The sequence below is a fragment of the Hordeum vulgare genome, chromosome 6H (assembly GCF_904849725.1).
Source record: "Hordeum vulgare subsp. vulgare chromosome 6H, MorexV3_pseudomolecules_assembly, whole genome shotgun sequence".
NCBI lineage: Eukaryota > Viridiplantae > Streptophyta > Magnoliopsida > Poales > Poaceae > Hordeum > Hordeum vulgare.
In genome coordinates, this window is record NC_058523.1 from 408474564 (window position 1) to 408489424 (window position 14861).

Consider the following 14861-nt stretch of genomic DNA (forward strand, 5'->3'; position numbering starts at 1 on the left):
CAATCCGCACCAAAAGAAAGTCATTACATGGTTGTTAAGCGAATCTTTCGATATTTGGCTCATACCCCAAACTTTGGCCTCTGGTATCCCAAAGGAGAAAACTTCAATCTAGTTGGCTATTCTGACTCAGATTGGGCAGGAGATTGTGTGGAGAGGAAGTCAACGTCTGGAGGATGCCAATTCCTTGGTCGCTCTTTGGTAAGTTGGTCTTCAAAGAAGCAGAATTGCGTCTCCTTATCATCCACTGAAGCTGAGTATGTGGCAGCTGCAAGTTGTTGTGCACAATTGATATGGATGAGGCAGACTTTAAAGGATTATGGTGTCACTTGTGACAAAGTGCCTCTTCTATGTGACAATCAAAGCGCTATCAAGATTTCCCTCAACCCAGTGCAACATAGCAAAACCAAACATATTGATATTCGTCATCACTTCATTCGTGAACATATCAAGCTAGGTGATATTGAGGTTCACTTCATCAACACTGAAGAGCAACTTGCAGATATTTTCACTAAGCCTCTAGATGAAGCAAGGTTCCGGGAGTTAAGGCATGAGCTAAATATCATTGATTCAAGTAATGTGGATTGAAACTAGGCATATTGCACCTCACTTTGCATTCCATCTTGGTCTAGATGTAGGCATGGACATAGGGGGAGTGTTGTTCTCTCAATGAACTTTCCCTCCCCCCATTATGCATAAATCAATCTAGTCTTTCACTTTAGCCATTGTCAAATGGCACTTGTGCTTCAAAGACGAGCATTGGTCATGAACCCAAGGATAATTCTTCGCGGTGTCATACCATTGTCTCAAACATAGGTGGCCTCGGCCACCGCCCCTCCATCCTTTCTTGCGTATAGAAGAAAGGATATACAATGACAAGTCAGTACATTTTCCTAGATGCTATCTTTTTTTTACTCACTTGTCATGTGTCCAAGTTCATCTCTTTTCCTTAGCCGCGTTGCGACATTTACAGCGGTACTACCGCCAGGGGTAGCGGTACTACCGCCAGGACCCCAGCGGTACTACCGCCAGGGGTAGCGGTACTACCGCCAGGACCCCAGCGGTACTACCGCCAGGGGTAGCCAGGATTCCCATCTAACATGACCGGCTAGGAAATTGTTAGGGCTTCCTCAAGGGGGAGCGATACTACCGCCAGGGGGAGCGGTACTACCGCCAGGACCCCAGCGGTACTACCGCTGCATCTGGCGGTACTACCTCCAGGTAGCGGTACTACCGCTGGGACCTCAGCGGTACTACCGCTGGCCCGTACCCCTTGGGCTATATAAAGGAGGGGGAGCCCGTTTTTCTCAACTTGTTTCTTCTTCCTCGCGGCTCCTCCCTCCCCTAGCCCGAAAAATCCCTGTTTGGATCTCGTTTCGTGGAGCTCCTTCTCCCCGTTGGTTTGGAAGGGTTGCTCCACCTCTCCTTCCTCCTCCAAGAGCCATGAATCCCGGTAAAGCTCCTACCTTCTTCTATTTGGTTGATGTTCTCGTTCTAGAGATAGGAGCATTGGGGATTGAATCCATATCTTTGATCTTATGGCTAGTTCTTGGGTGGCATGAAGGAGATATTTGAGGGGAGTATAGGTCCAATGGATTGTTGTTGATTATGTTTCCATGCCCTAGGATTTACTTGTTTTAGATCTAGCACTTGAACTTTGTTTGGAATTAGATCTAAAACTTGCTCTCTCTTGCCTAGGCATGTATTTATTTCGTGTTACTAGTGTTCCTCATGTAAAGTAGGGCTGGGGTGGAGTTCTTCATGTTCATATACAGCCCATGCCCTCGTAACGATTTTTATCTGTCAGATCTGAAAAGTCAAACCCCAGCGGTACTACCGCCAGGGGTAGTGGTACTACCGCTATGACCCCCAGCGGTACTACCGCCAGGGGTGGCGGTACTACCGCCAGGAGCATTCACTGTGTATTCCTTTTATGTGCTTAGCAACGCGTGTTTATTTCTTCTGCGTTTTCAAAGATTCGTTGCCTTGACTCTTTTTGTCGCCTCTTTTCGCTGTGTGTTTTGTGTCACAGGTGGCTCTCGCCGTTCGAACCCCCCTCGTGACACGTAGTCAAAGCAGTATCGCAACCAAGAGGCTCCCGAGGGGTCTGCCACCTCAGGTCTGCAACCCAAAAGGCAGTCCTTCAAGAAGGTCGCACACAAGGAGAAGAGGGTCAATGTCCGTACAATGTCCCCCAAGGACTTTCTACAGTTTCCCACTCAGAACCACTATCTCAACGAGAGGGCTGTGATCAAGGATGTTGACCATGTCTGGGCAAGGGATCAGTGCAGGATCTACCGGGATGTTGTTGCGCATTTCAAGAAAAACTATGTCTCCGTTCAGTGGATTGACCTAGCCCATCTTCAGCGGAACCTGGACTATTTTGGTGATGCCCTCTCTCTGATTGACAAACTGGGCATCAAGGACATCATCACATACAAGACAGATTTTGATCCCACTGCTGTTGCTCAGTTCTATGTCACGGTCTACTTCTCTCCTGATGCAGAGCTCTCTATGGTGTGGATGATTGGGACTCAGAAGATGACTGGTACCTGGCGTGAGTTCATGCAATTCCTCAACATTGACTTCCAGGGAGCCGACACTCCACTTGGGTTGCGTCCTCATGTTGCAGCCCCCACCGATAGGGCCCCCGCAAAGGACAGACTGCAGAAGCTCTATGTGAGGAAGGGTGTGCTCCCCAAGCATCTGGACATCATGCACCGGATCCTTCACAACACCCTCTTCCCTCGCATTGGTAACTTCGACGAGGTTCATGGCTCCCTGGCTAAGATGCTGCTGCTTTGTGAGGAGGCTATGTCTCAGGAGTCTGCCCCTCTGGATATTTCTGATGTGATGTTCACGGAGCTCTGGAACTGCATCATCATGCGTAAGGTTCCCATCTACGGGCCCTACCTGTTCGCATATATTCGCCATAAGTGGCAAGAGGCTTTTCCGGAGGAGGTGCTCTACGCTCAGTCCGACTACATTGTGCACGACCCAATTAAGCTTCGCGTCAAGGACAAATGGGCCAACCCATCCACTTCCTCTCAGCACATGGATACTGACACTGAGACTGCTGCTGACAGAGGAACCGCCTCTCAGTCCCGCCCTTCTGCCATGCCATCTTGGGCCATCAAGCTGCAGGACAAGATGAAGACTCTATTCTGTATGCATGCTAAGGGTCAGTACCAGACGCACGTGGCTCAGAAGGAGAGCCGCCAGAGGCATAAGCGTGTCCTCATGACTCTTGATGTGGACATCTCCAGCGGATCTGAGGACGACATCACTCCAGAGGCTACTTGGATGCAGGCCCAAGGATACCAGTGGTCTGGGGATGAGGCGGACGAGGAGGAGCAGGCCGATCAGGAGGGGACCGATGAGTCTGGCGATGCTGAGGATGAGGAGTAGCTACCTGTGGCATTAGGTGTGCCCCTTTTTGGTGTCTTGTGCCAAAGGGGGAGAGAGTCTAGGAGCTGAATTTGCTTTCATATTCGAACTTTGCGTTGCTTTGCTTTATTTCTTATGGTTTGCTTCGAACTTGGTTTGCTTAGTATGCTATCTTGTGTGAGACATGAACTTATGAGAGATTTTATTTCCTTCATATGTTGTGAGTCATATGCCCCGTATTGTCATATATCTCTATCCTTTTGTTCTCATATTATTATCTGTGCAAATCCGGTATCGTCATCAATCCACCAAAAACGGGGAGATTGTTGGGGCATAGTTTATGCCTAAGTAATTTTGGTGATTGATGACAGTACCGTACAGGACTAACCGTGTGTGTTAAGGTTTCAGATAACACACGTCAACGGCACAAGACGACACGTCTCCTTATTCATGGAACGGAAGCACGGCGCTCTCCTCGATTCTCTTTATTTGAGTCATAGGAAAGTCGTACTATTAAGAGGGGATCCGTAGTGGAAAGGTTTGGGTGGAATCTATCTTTGCACACGCACACTTCACATTCTCCCTTTCCTTCATCTTTGTAGCGGCCCCCGCCACTTTGTTTCTCGCATCTTTGCAAAATGGTCCCCAGCGGTAGTACCGCTGGCTCTAGCGGTAGTACCACTGGATTGTTGGCGGTAGTACCCCTGCAGCCAGCGGTAGTACCGCTAGCTAGCGGTAGTACCGCCCCTGGCCAGCGGTAGTACCGCTCCAGGAGCTTTGTTCCACCTGCCTAGCGGTAGTTCCTGGACGGACCTTTTTGCGAAGACTTTCTTGGCGGTAGTAGTGCTTTTGCACTACCAAAGGGCCAGCGGTAGTACCGCTGCATCCAGCGGTAGTACCGCCAGGCGGCGGTAGTACCGCCCCTGTTCAGCGGTAGTACCGCTGCAGCCAGCGGTAGTACCGCTGGAGCTCGGGCAGAGAGTGGGAAAATGGTCTGATTTTCTCCCCCACTATATAAAAGGTTCTTCTAGCTGAGGAACCTCATCTCTTACCTCTCTAAGCTCCATTATTGCGCCCCAAGCTCAAAAGTGCCCGATCTCTCTCCCTAGCCAATCAAACTTGTTGATTCTTTAGGGATTGGTTGAGAAGGCCTAGATCCACACTTCCACCAAGAGAAAAGTTGATACCCCCACCAATCCCCTGCGGATCTTGTTACTCTTGGGTGTTTGAGCATCCTAGACGGTTGAGGTCACCTCGAAGCCATATTCCATTGTGGTGAAGCTTCGTGGTTTAGTTGGGAGCCTCCAAGCTTTGTGTGGAGTTGCCCCAACCTTGTTTGTAAAGGTTCGGTCGCCGCCTTCAAGGGCACCTATAGTGGAATCACGGTACCTTGCATCGTGCGAGGGGTGAGGAGAATACGGTGGCCCTAGTGGCTTTTTGGGGAGCATTGTGCCTCCACACCGCTCCAACGGAGACGTACTTCCTGTCAAAGGGAAGGAACTTCGGTAACACATCCTCGTCTCCATCGGTTCCACTTGTGGTTATCTCTATCCTTTACTTTGTATTTGCTTATGCTTGTGACTATATCTTACTTGTCTTAATAGCTCTCGTTGTTAGCTTCTATAGGGTTCACCTCATTGTCGTATTATTTGTGAACCCGTAGAGTGTTTACCTTAACTTGCTATGATTAATTAAAAAGTGGTCGTTGTCTATTCACCCCCCCTCTAGCCAACCATATCGATCCTTTCAGAAAGCAAGATTTTAGTTCTTGGACCTATCGGATTCCTCATAGTGATCAGCACACGTCAATCCCAAGTGACTCAGAGAATATAGCTGTGCTTCCCTGGCAACGGCGCCAGAAAAAGGTCTTGATAACCCACAATTATAGGGGATCGCAACAGTTTTCGAGGTTAGAGTATTCAACCCAAATTTGTTGGTTCACCAAAAGGGAAGCGAAAGAATATTCTCAAGTATTAGCAGCTGAGTTTGTTAGATTCAACCATACCTGAAAGATTAGTGTCTGCAAGCAAGGTATAAGTAGCAAAGTAGTATGATAGCAACGGTGCCAGAAACGATATGTTGACAAGGTAGACTATTCCTAACTGTTGTATCAATGGCGCCAGTAGGTTGCACGTGGGCGAGTAACTATTCTTCCCCGACAACGGTGTCAGAAAAGATCTTGCAACAAGTAACAACGAAGTAGCAAGGAACAACAGTAGCAGCAGCAGCAAAGTAACAGCAATAGCAACAGTAGCAGCAAAGTGGCCCAATCCCTTTTGTAGCAAGGGACAATCCTAGACAAAGTAACGTAGCGAGGACCAGAAGTAAAAGACTCGTAGGCAATGGATCGGTGATGGATGAGTATGACGGATGTGATTCATCATGTAACAGCTATAACACGGAGAGATATGTAACTAGCTCATGTTCGTCAATCTAATGTAGGCATGTATTCCGTATGTAGTCATACGTGCTTAGGGAAAAGAACTTGCATGACATCTATTGTCCATCCCTCCCGTGGCAGCGGGGTCCTAATGGAAACTACGGGATATTAAGGTTCTCCTTTTAATAAAGAACCGGACCAAAGCATTAACACGCGGTGAATACATGAACTCCTCATACTATGGTCATCTCCGGGAGTGGTTCCGGCTATTGTCACTCCGGGGTTGTTGGGTCATAACACATAGTAGGTGACTACAACTTGCAAGATAGGATCTAAAACATACATATATTGGCGACAACATAACAGGTTCAGATCTGAAATCATGGCACTCGGGCCCTAGTGACAAGCATTAAGCATAGCCAAGTAGTAGCAACATCAATCGAGAACATAGTGGATACTAGGGATCAATCCCCGTCAAAAACTAACTTGATTACATGATAGATCTCATCCAACTCATCACCGTCCAGCAAGCCTATGATGAGATTACTCACGAACGATGAAGAGCATCATGGAATTGTCGATGGAGGAAGGTTGATGATGACGATGGCAACGGTCTCCCCTCTTCGTAGCCCCGAACAGACTCCAGATCTGCCCTCCAGATGAAGAACAGGAGGTGGCGGCGCCTCTGTATCGTAAAACATGATGAAACCCTTCTCTCTGATTTTTTTCCGGGCGAGACGGGAGATATATAGCTGAGTTTGGGGGCGGTGGAGCCACGTGGGCCCCACAAGGCCTCATGGCGCGGCCGGGGGGTGGACGCGGCATGTGGGCTTGTGGCCCACTGGTCCACCTCCTCCGGTGGATCTTTGCGCAAGTATTTTCCTTTTATTCCAGAAAAAATCTCCGTAAATTTTCAGGACATTCCGAGAACCTTTATTTCTACACAAAAACAACATCATGACAATTCTGCTGAAAACAGCGTCAGTCCGGGTTAGTTCCATTCAAATCATGCAAATTAGAGTCCAAAACAAGGGCAAAAGAGTTCGGAAAAGTAGATACGACGGAGACGTATCAACTACCCACCTCGACTTCCGAGGGCTTTCGGTCCAGTCTTTGCGTCACCGGCGACGCTTCGACTGCGCGCGCGGGGGGAGGGGGGGGGTGAACATGTGTACATGTACGTAGGTCCGGGTTTTGTATGTCGTACCTGTAGTGTCTCTCTCCCTCTGTATTTACCTGTAACTTGGGAGACAAGACACCGGTCGCACCCCTTGTACCTATATATATGTGCCTAGTGCACGATCAATGAATTATCGATGCACACAATATCTTCTACATCATTCTACATCAACCGTTCACGTTTTGCAATATTTAGCTGAAAACAAGATGAAAATAGAAGCGATGTTACACAAAATGCTTGTGCGAACAATTGATTGTGCTCAGCAGGGGTCATGCTCAAGATTTGTCGAAATATGAGCGACAAATCTTGGTATACTTTGTTGGCATGATACCTATCATAAAGTTTTATGATATATACCCGTAAAATAAGTGAAAGAGGCGAACCCGAAGAAGAATGCTAAAGTATTTTTCGATCCGAATTAATTAACGCAACCTCTATACAACGCAAAATAGACGTTTCATATTTTTAGCTGAAATGCTGAAGAGTTATTCTTTTCCACAATAGGATGCCAAAGAGTTACTGTATCAACGGTACTGCAACTAAGCAACGTCAGGAGCGATATGGGCCTTCAGGCTGGTTATATAACATAGCGCGTTTAAAAAAATGCTTATGTATCATGTAGTTAATGAGAAAAAAAATGTTTAAAGTAACATAATATGTTACTTTAATATAGTGTTTTTAATAAAGAGATGAGTCTATATGCTATTAAATAAAGTCATTTATAATATTTATATTATGTTATTTTGCATTATAAAGGAAGTACCTTCTCTGTCTTAATATAAGTGTTTTCAATTATATACTAGCTCTAATATAAAATTATATTAAATTTAAGATATTTATTTTAAGACGAAAAAACTACTAAAGATATCAACACTTTTAGTACCTCCTCCGTCTCGCTTTATGGGGCATGCGCTTAATTCTAGGTCATCGATTTGACTAACTAAATATGACTTATATGTCAACAAAAGTATATCATTGGGTTTTTAAACGGATGTAGTTTTTAAACATATATTTTTCATCAAATTTAGTACATAATTAGTTATTAGTTAAATTATTAATCTAGAACAACATGTATGATTTATAAAGAGGTAATATTACCGGTGGTGCTTAAACTTGTTACTCATGTTCACTTTAGTGCCTGAACTTGAAAAATACATCGAACTGGTTCTAAAACTTGACACATGCGTTTAAATACATTGGTAGTCCTATCTATGTGACATATAATGCACTGACTGACACAACATTTTAATTAGCATGTACACATGGCGTGAGAGGCACTTCTAACAAAGGGCTTGCTTTATATATGTCTCTATGACGAGCGGATCCACATGTGGGCACAAAGGAAAAGACCCAGTTAAAATTTGTTGAAATACTAGTGCGTTATAAATATTATAATGACAGTAATAAATATAAAGTTGAAATACTAGTGTGTTATAAATATTATACAAATAAAATATAACTTTTTTAGCATAATGTTCAAGTAATTTTAAATAGTACTAATGTATTACTTTTGCACAAATCATACAAACTAAATTGTATTTATTGTTATAAAAATATTTGTATATTTTATAATATCATAAAGAAACATCACAATTTAGAATTATAATTTTAATTATACAAAAAAATATATTTATATGCACATTTTGTAATTCCTTAGTTTGTTGTTTAAGAATTTTTCGCATAACAAAAAATATTCATAACAATGCAAAATATAAAATTATCTTATTATTATAAATATTTACATCTGACTGTATTTCAGTTACTTAAAAGTTATGAATATGTATTAGGAGTGAAAGTTATTACAAGTAAATATTAATAAAAGTGTGAATATTTTTAAAAATTACTTGAACAATTTATAAATAAGTTAAGCTATTTGCCAGTATAATATCTATGATACATGAATATTTAAAATTTATTTTCATTAATGTGATCATAGTTTATAAAGTTTTTACAAGTTTTTAATAAAACTAATACGTCTTCCTCGATAAACATTAAGAGTCTTTATCGCCACCGAGTATGAGAAAATTTGGATGCAGAGTTGCTAGCTAATTTTGCTTATTTTTCGAGACCAAAAGACTGCAATTTTTATTGTTTATATTTTTTGTGTGTGCCGACATATGTGGGCTTGTTGCCATGCCACATGTACATGTTGGTCAAAATATAGTATCAAATCAACGCATTATACGTCTATGTATGAGATTATTACCGTATATGCACCTTTGTGCCAAGTTCTAGAACCAATTTAACGTATTTTTTAAGTTCATGCACTAAAATAAACACCGGTGACAAGTTTAAGCACTGGTGATATTACGTCATTTATAAGTAGTAACAGAGACTAACGTTGACGCTAATATAAGTTAGTCCCCAACCTCCTGAAGAGACGCAATTAACTGAAGATATCGACACTTTTTTCAGAGTTCGTGAGTGCCTCCCCCGGAGAAGCAACCGGCAGCATTCTTCGAGATCCCTCTCCCGCAAATCCGGCGACCTCGTGGCGGCCGCCATGGAACGGCGGACCGGCGTCCTCCACGTCCCGCTCACCCATGGCGGCCCCCTCTTCCGCGTCGCTGCCTCGCTCATCCTCGCGCCCTCCAAAGCCCTCGCCGTAAGGATGATCAGTCAACTCCCTGCCTTTTTCCCCTCTCCAAGGCAATAATAGCATCCAAAGCCTCACGCCCTGATGCCGCCCAGGTTCCACGCGCAAACGCGATCCTCTTCACGGGCGACCGCGTCCCCGGCACCGGCGAGCCGGCGATCGAGCGGCTGTCCGACGCCGCCTACCTCGCCAAGCTCCTCGCTGGGAAGCTCGCCGGGGAAGCCAACGCGTGGGTGGTCGATGCCGCTTGCTTTGCCGGGCCGTTTGCGGTTTACCGAGAGCTCGTTCCGGCTGTGGACGCCGTTGGCGACCCTGGGCGGTATGACCCCACTGGCCTACCGGCGGCGGTTGGTGTTGCCAACATCTTGGCACACTGTATTCGGGAGGTATGGCGTGGTAAATTTCAGGAAAATTCAGCACTGGTCAAAATTTTGCCTAGGCCAAATACGATGTTACAGTAATTGAGGAATTAATTCTTATGATTTTGTCACATTCTTGTTACTGGATATGTTAGAGCGTTTCACTTCAGGGCAGATACGTAGGTAGTTATGGGATTCAGGGATTAATTTTTTTGGGGGGGAAATAAAATTCAGGAACTAGTTTAACTGAATACTTCTTGTAGCCATTTCTGAAGAAAGAGAATTTGTGGATCCTCTATTTAGGTTGATGAGATGCTATTTTAGTTCACAAAAACTGTACATAAACTGGCTTTAAAGCTAAGTGTGTCTAAGGATTATTTTTTTAAGAAAGGGTTTCCTCAATTTCCATTTATATAAATCATAGCTTTAGAATCTTGTTTCAACTGCCTCAAACATGAACTACCAAAGTAGCCAGCCCAAAAACATGGGCAACAAAAGCTAGAAGCTGTACAAGGCGTAGGGAAAACAGCGGCAACACAAATATGTAGCGCTCAGCTCCCAGCCAGGGAGGCCATCTAGCTAAAATGGAAAAGGAGGAGTTAATTGCAAGAAACTGCCACATTTGCGGCTAGGTTTGCAGAAAACCACCAAGTTACTAATCTGTTGCAAAAAACACCGCAATTTCTCTAATCTTGTTGCAAAAAGCACTGATCGGATGATTTGGACCGTTTGATCGTTTTCTGACAAGTGGGGCCTCATTGTAAGAAGATGACTTAGCAAAAAATTAACATACACACCCCTGATCCAAACGAAGTCATCTTCTTATAATTCGGTCCCACTTGTCAGAAAGCGAGCAAACGGACCAAATCACCTCATCAGTGTTTTTTGCAACAAGATTAGCGGTGTTTTTGGCAACGGATTAGCGAGTTGGTGGTTTTCTGCAAACCTAGCCGTAAATGTGGTAGTTTTGTGCAATTAAGTTGAAAAGGAGCAAAAAAAGACAGGCGCCGTGCGCCCAGAATCCATCCCATCTTTGTCGCCGTCATGTCGTCAGTCAAGGAATCCGCAACGTCTAGCTGTGTGAAGCTTGGAAGATCTCAACCGCGACTTGTTCAAACTGTCTTGCGCACCTGTGTAGTATCAGCTCTGCATCCTCCTTCCCTGCAAGAGACTCCAAATTTTAATCCAGAAACAAATTTGAAAGATCATCTTGCACCAGGATCGCTAGGCCATTTGTTACGAAAGTAGGCCAAATTACGAGCTTTCCAATTACCCCACATGACCCCTGCAACCCCAACAGACACTATCCCACATTTGCTTCCAGTAAAAGGCTTAAGCCAGGTATTCAGGCAGTGATCAGCATCAGTAAACTGACAACGAATTCCCAGTGCACAGCTAACCACATTCCAGATATATCTGGCCAGGGGACAAGAGAAAAAGAGGTGACTGGTTGTTTCATTGCTACCACAAAACTGGTAAGAAGCTTCACAGTTACCACCCCTTCTCAGCAAAATGTCCCTCGTCGGAATGCATTTCCTAAGCACCAGCCAAATGGAAGCTTTGACATGGATGTGATCTTAACTTTCTACCAGAACTTGCTGGGAATTACACTAGCACTTTGCATAGCAGCATAGAAAGACTTCACACTGAAGTCGCCAGAGCTGGAGGAAAACCAAACATGTTTGTATTCCTCATCAGTCAGAAGGGAATTAGCACACAAATCACGTAAAGCTCACCATTGTTCTAGTCTCTCTCCAACTAAAGCTCTTCTGAAAGTTAAGAGAATTAAACCCAAAGCAAAAAAGCTGATGTACTGTAAAGTGGTAGCAAACAGATTAGCAAAATTTTCAGCAAGGCTTGTTCCTACCAAAAGCTTGTCTCCTTCCTATTTCCCATCTCAATTCTACAGAAGCTAAGAAAGGGATTTTTAATTTCCACCAATGCTTACCAAAAGTGAGATTCCCCATTTTCAGTGACAACCTGGCTTAGAGCAATCTTTCTCAAGTATTTGTTTGTCAGGAACCTTGCCGTGGACCTCTGCTATTACCACCATTTTGACAGAAGTCCAATGCTCATGATCTCTAGATCTAATATCCGAAGGCCACCATTGGTATGTAGGTAAATAAACTTGGGGCCCGTTAACCAAATGTTATTTCTTTTTCTTTTTGTCCCCACTCCACAAAAAACTGGCTCTTAGTGAACCTGCTTTCTCCTTAGCCCCAACTGAGATTCTGTAGAAAGAAAGCATGTACAGTGGAATACCAGACAAGTGGGAATTAATGAGGATAGTTCTGCCACCAATTGATAAAGTCCTGCCCTGCCAGCAGCCTAGTCTCTGCTCTATCTTCTGTACAGCTTTGTGCCAATCACTGTTTCTAATTACCTTCTCATCTACAGGGATTCCCGAATATTGTAAATGCAGTTTCCCAGTTTTACAGGCTAAGATTTCCACTCAGTGTTTCTGTTTTCAGCATTGCCAAGTAGATACACTTAACATGACATCTGCTCAAACAGACAGAGTAAACATTTAAGGTTTCTTGTGTAGTCATCCTGGAACTGAAGGATGGTATCATCTGCATATTGCCAAAAGGCTATTCCCAGAGGTGCAATGTGTGTAGCTAAGCCAGTGATAAGATTATTTTCAACACCTATGTCATCATAATTGACGAAGCGTCAGCAGCCAGGTCAAAGAACAAAGGGGACTGTGGGTCAAATAAGCGTGTCTAAAGATGATGAATCTAGTTATGGTGATTAATGCCCTCTTATCTGATCCACCTTTTCACTACTTTTTGTGCTGACATTACGCTTTGCATATTTATGACAAGCTGCTGTAGTGCACTTCCATTCCCTCAGGGCGTGTTTGTTTTGCAGAACTAGAGATTAGCAGGAACCATATCATGTCTGATAATCTTATACCCAGGAACCAGAGAGCAAACAATGATAAATTGCCATGTTTGATATAATACCAGAAGATTGCTACGGGTACTAGATCATTGCTCTTGGATTTCACTTGGGAATCGTGTACTTATCCAAGAGGCTGGTGTTTAGCAGACAGGTTTTGATGCGTTCCTTTCATCATGTTTGAGCATTTCAAGTCCAGAGCCCAGTGATAGTCTCATCATAGCCTTGCAACACGTCATTATACAATATTCATCATAGGACGGTATAAACTTAGTTGGTTGGGGTTGATGCAATGTTTATTTAATGGATGGAATAGTCTGCACATGATGTAACCTGCATCCTTGGAGAGACTGTGGAAAGGGTAGCAAAGATGCCAATGTTTATGCTGAAGCGAACCAGGTCGCTGAGTTCATATAGCACACAACTAGGAATTTCGTGTGGAAGTTTTGGAGAGGATCACTTTAATGCATTCCATGGTCCAAATAATCCAAGATAGGTACCTGTTTCAAAGGTAATACTAATACCACAAATTTCTGGTATCTTGTCTAGGTACATTTCAGTTAAAGATAACTGAAACCAAAACACACACCCTTACGGACTTTTGCTTAGAAAATATATCCTTCCCATCACTATTGGAGGAACCCGAGGGCCTTACTGGTTTACGACAATGCATATGTTGTACATTGTTATTGTTTTGTGCCATTATTTATTTATTTTTTGGTTTTCAATAGGTACATACTGAGATGTTTAGCTTCCTTACGAGTTCTTGCCATTACATTTCCCTTTTGTATATTTATCTTACTGCGCGTGTACATTGTACATGGTTTATGTCTTCCTACCGAACTAGCACACCCTAGTCATATTCTCATTTCTTGTATACATTCTTGAGTCCACTCAGAACTTTGTGCCTTTCCGAGTTTCCTTGTTAATTCCTCCCATCCACATTTTTCGTTCGCAGATACAAAATAAAGTCATGAGGGGGCCATTGAATGATTCTGCAAGCAATCAAGAACCTGCTGCATCATTGCCACCGTCTTGTGCTCCTAAAACTATCATCCTGGGGTTCAGTAAGGGTGGAGTTGTCGTCAACCAGCTCGTGACAGAACTTTCTTACTGGGCCTCAAAATCAGCAAAAAATTCAGTTGATGTTTCACAGAGAAGCCCAGCCCTCTTGACTGCCGATCTACTTGTTCCCGCTACAGCTAGTGATGTTTTGTCAAGTATTTCCGAGTTCCATTATTTGGATGTTGGCCTCAATTGTGCTGGAGCATACACTACTGACCATGCGACGATCAAGGGGATAGCCAGCTATGTCTCCCAGACTAGTGATACTCTCCGTTTCGTCCTTCATGGGACTCCGAGGCAGTGGTCTGATCCGGACCGCCCATGGATCCTGGCCGAGAAAAACACGATGCTGCGGTTGCTTCGGGACGAGGCCAACAAATGTGAAGGGAGACTGACGCTATCTGAAAAGAAGTACTTTGATGGTAGACCACGCAGTGTGCTGATGCATTTTGAGATTCTGGAAGCAATGGACATATCCTGATATTCAGCGTGCGCAGCCTATATAGCCTTCTTTTTGAGGGTTTTAGATTATTTTTCGTCTTTTTGAAGGCAGATTCATTCCTTCAGGTCTTATACTGTAAATATGAGAAATCTTTTCTGAACAGTCAATACAATCAGTTACAGCTGAACTCCTCGAATCAAATGACTAACGAAATATATATGTGAGATCGTTAGTTTCTTTATGCCCAGAATTTTCTCTGTACCATTGGGGGCAAATGTCTCCTTCTTGCTGCGTATTGTCAGTTGGGAGCTGAAGTTGGTGACTGTAAATTGCTTGTCCGGGTCACGGGTCACTTGCAGCTGCAGGCTTACCACTACCGCTCCGTCATGCGTCCTCGGCCGTTATATGCATTTAGGTGAATTTTCTGTCAGTTACTTGGACGATTCAGGTGAGACCAAGTTAATATGCCAAGGGTTTTAGGTTATTTCCCATCTTTTTGCACTTCATGGTCTTCAGGTTTTACATTGTATGTATAACAAGTCTTTTATGAACAA

The 14861-nt window shown here is 43.9% G+C and overlaps 1 protein-coding gene across 1 annotated transcript in view; it reads left to right on the forward strand.

Moving 5' to 3' along the window:
* Positions 1-14548, forward strand: part of LOC123405539 — a 30039-nt gene extending 15491 nt beyond the window's left edge. The window contains exons 2-4 of the mRNA XM_045099193.1: positions 9306-9549; positions 9636-9926; positions 13759-14548. Coding sequence (XP_044955128.1) covers positions 9306-9549; positions 9636-9926; positions 13759-14346 — 1123 coding nt within the window. The 3' untranslated portion in view covers positions 14347-14548. The remainder of the gene's footprint in view (positions 1-9305; positions 9550-9635; positions 9927-13758) is intronic.
* Positions 14549-14861: the final 313 nt, after the last annotated feature.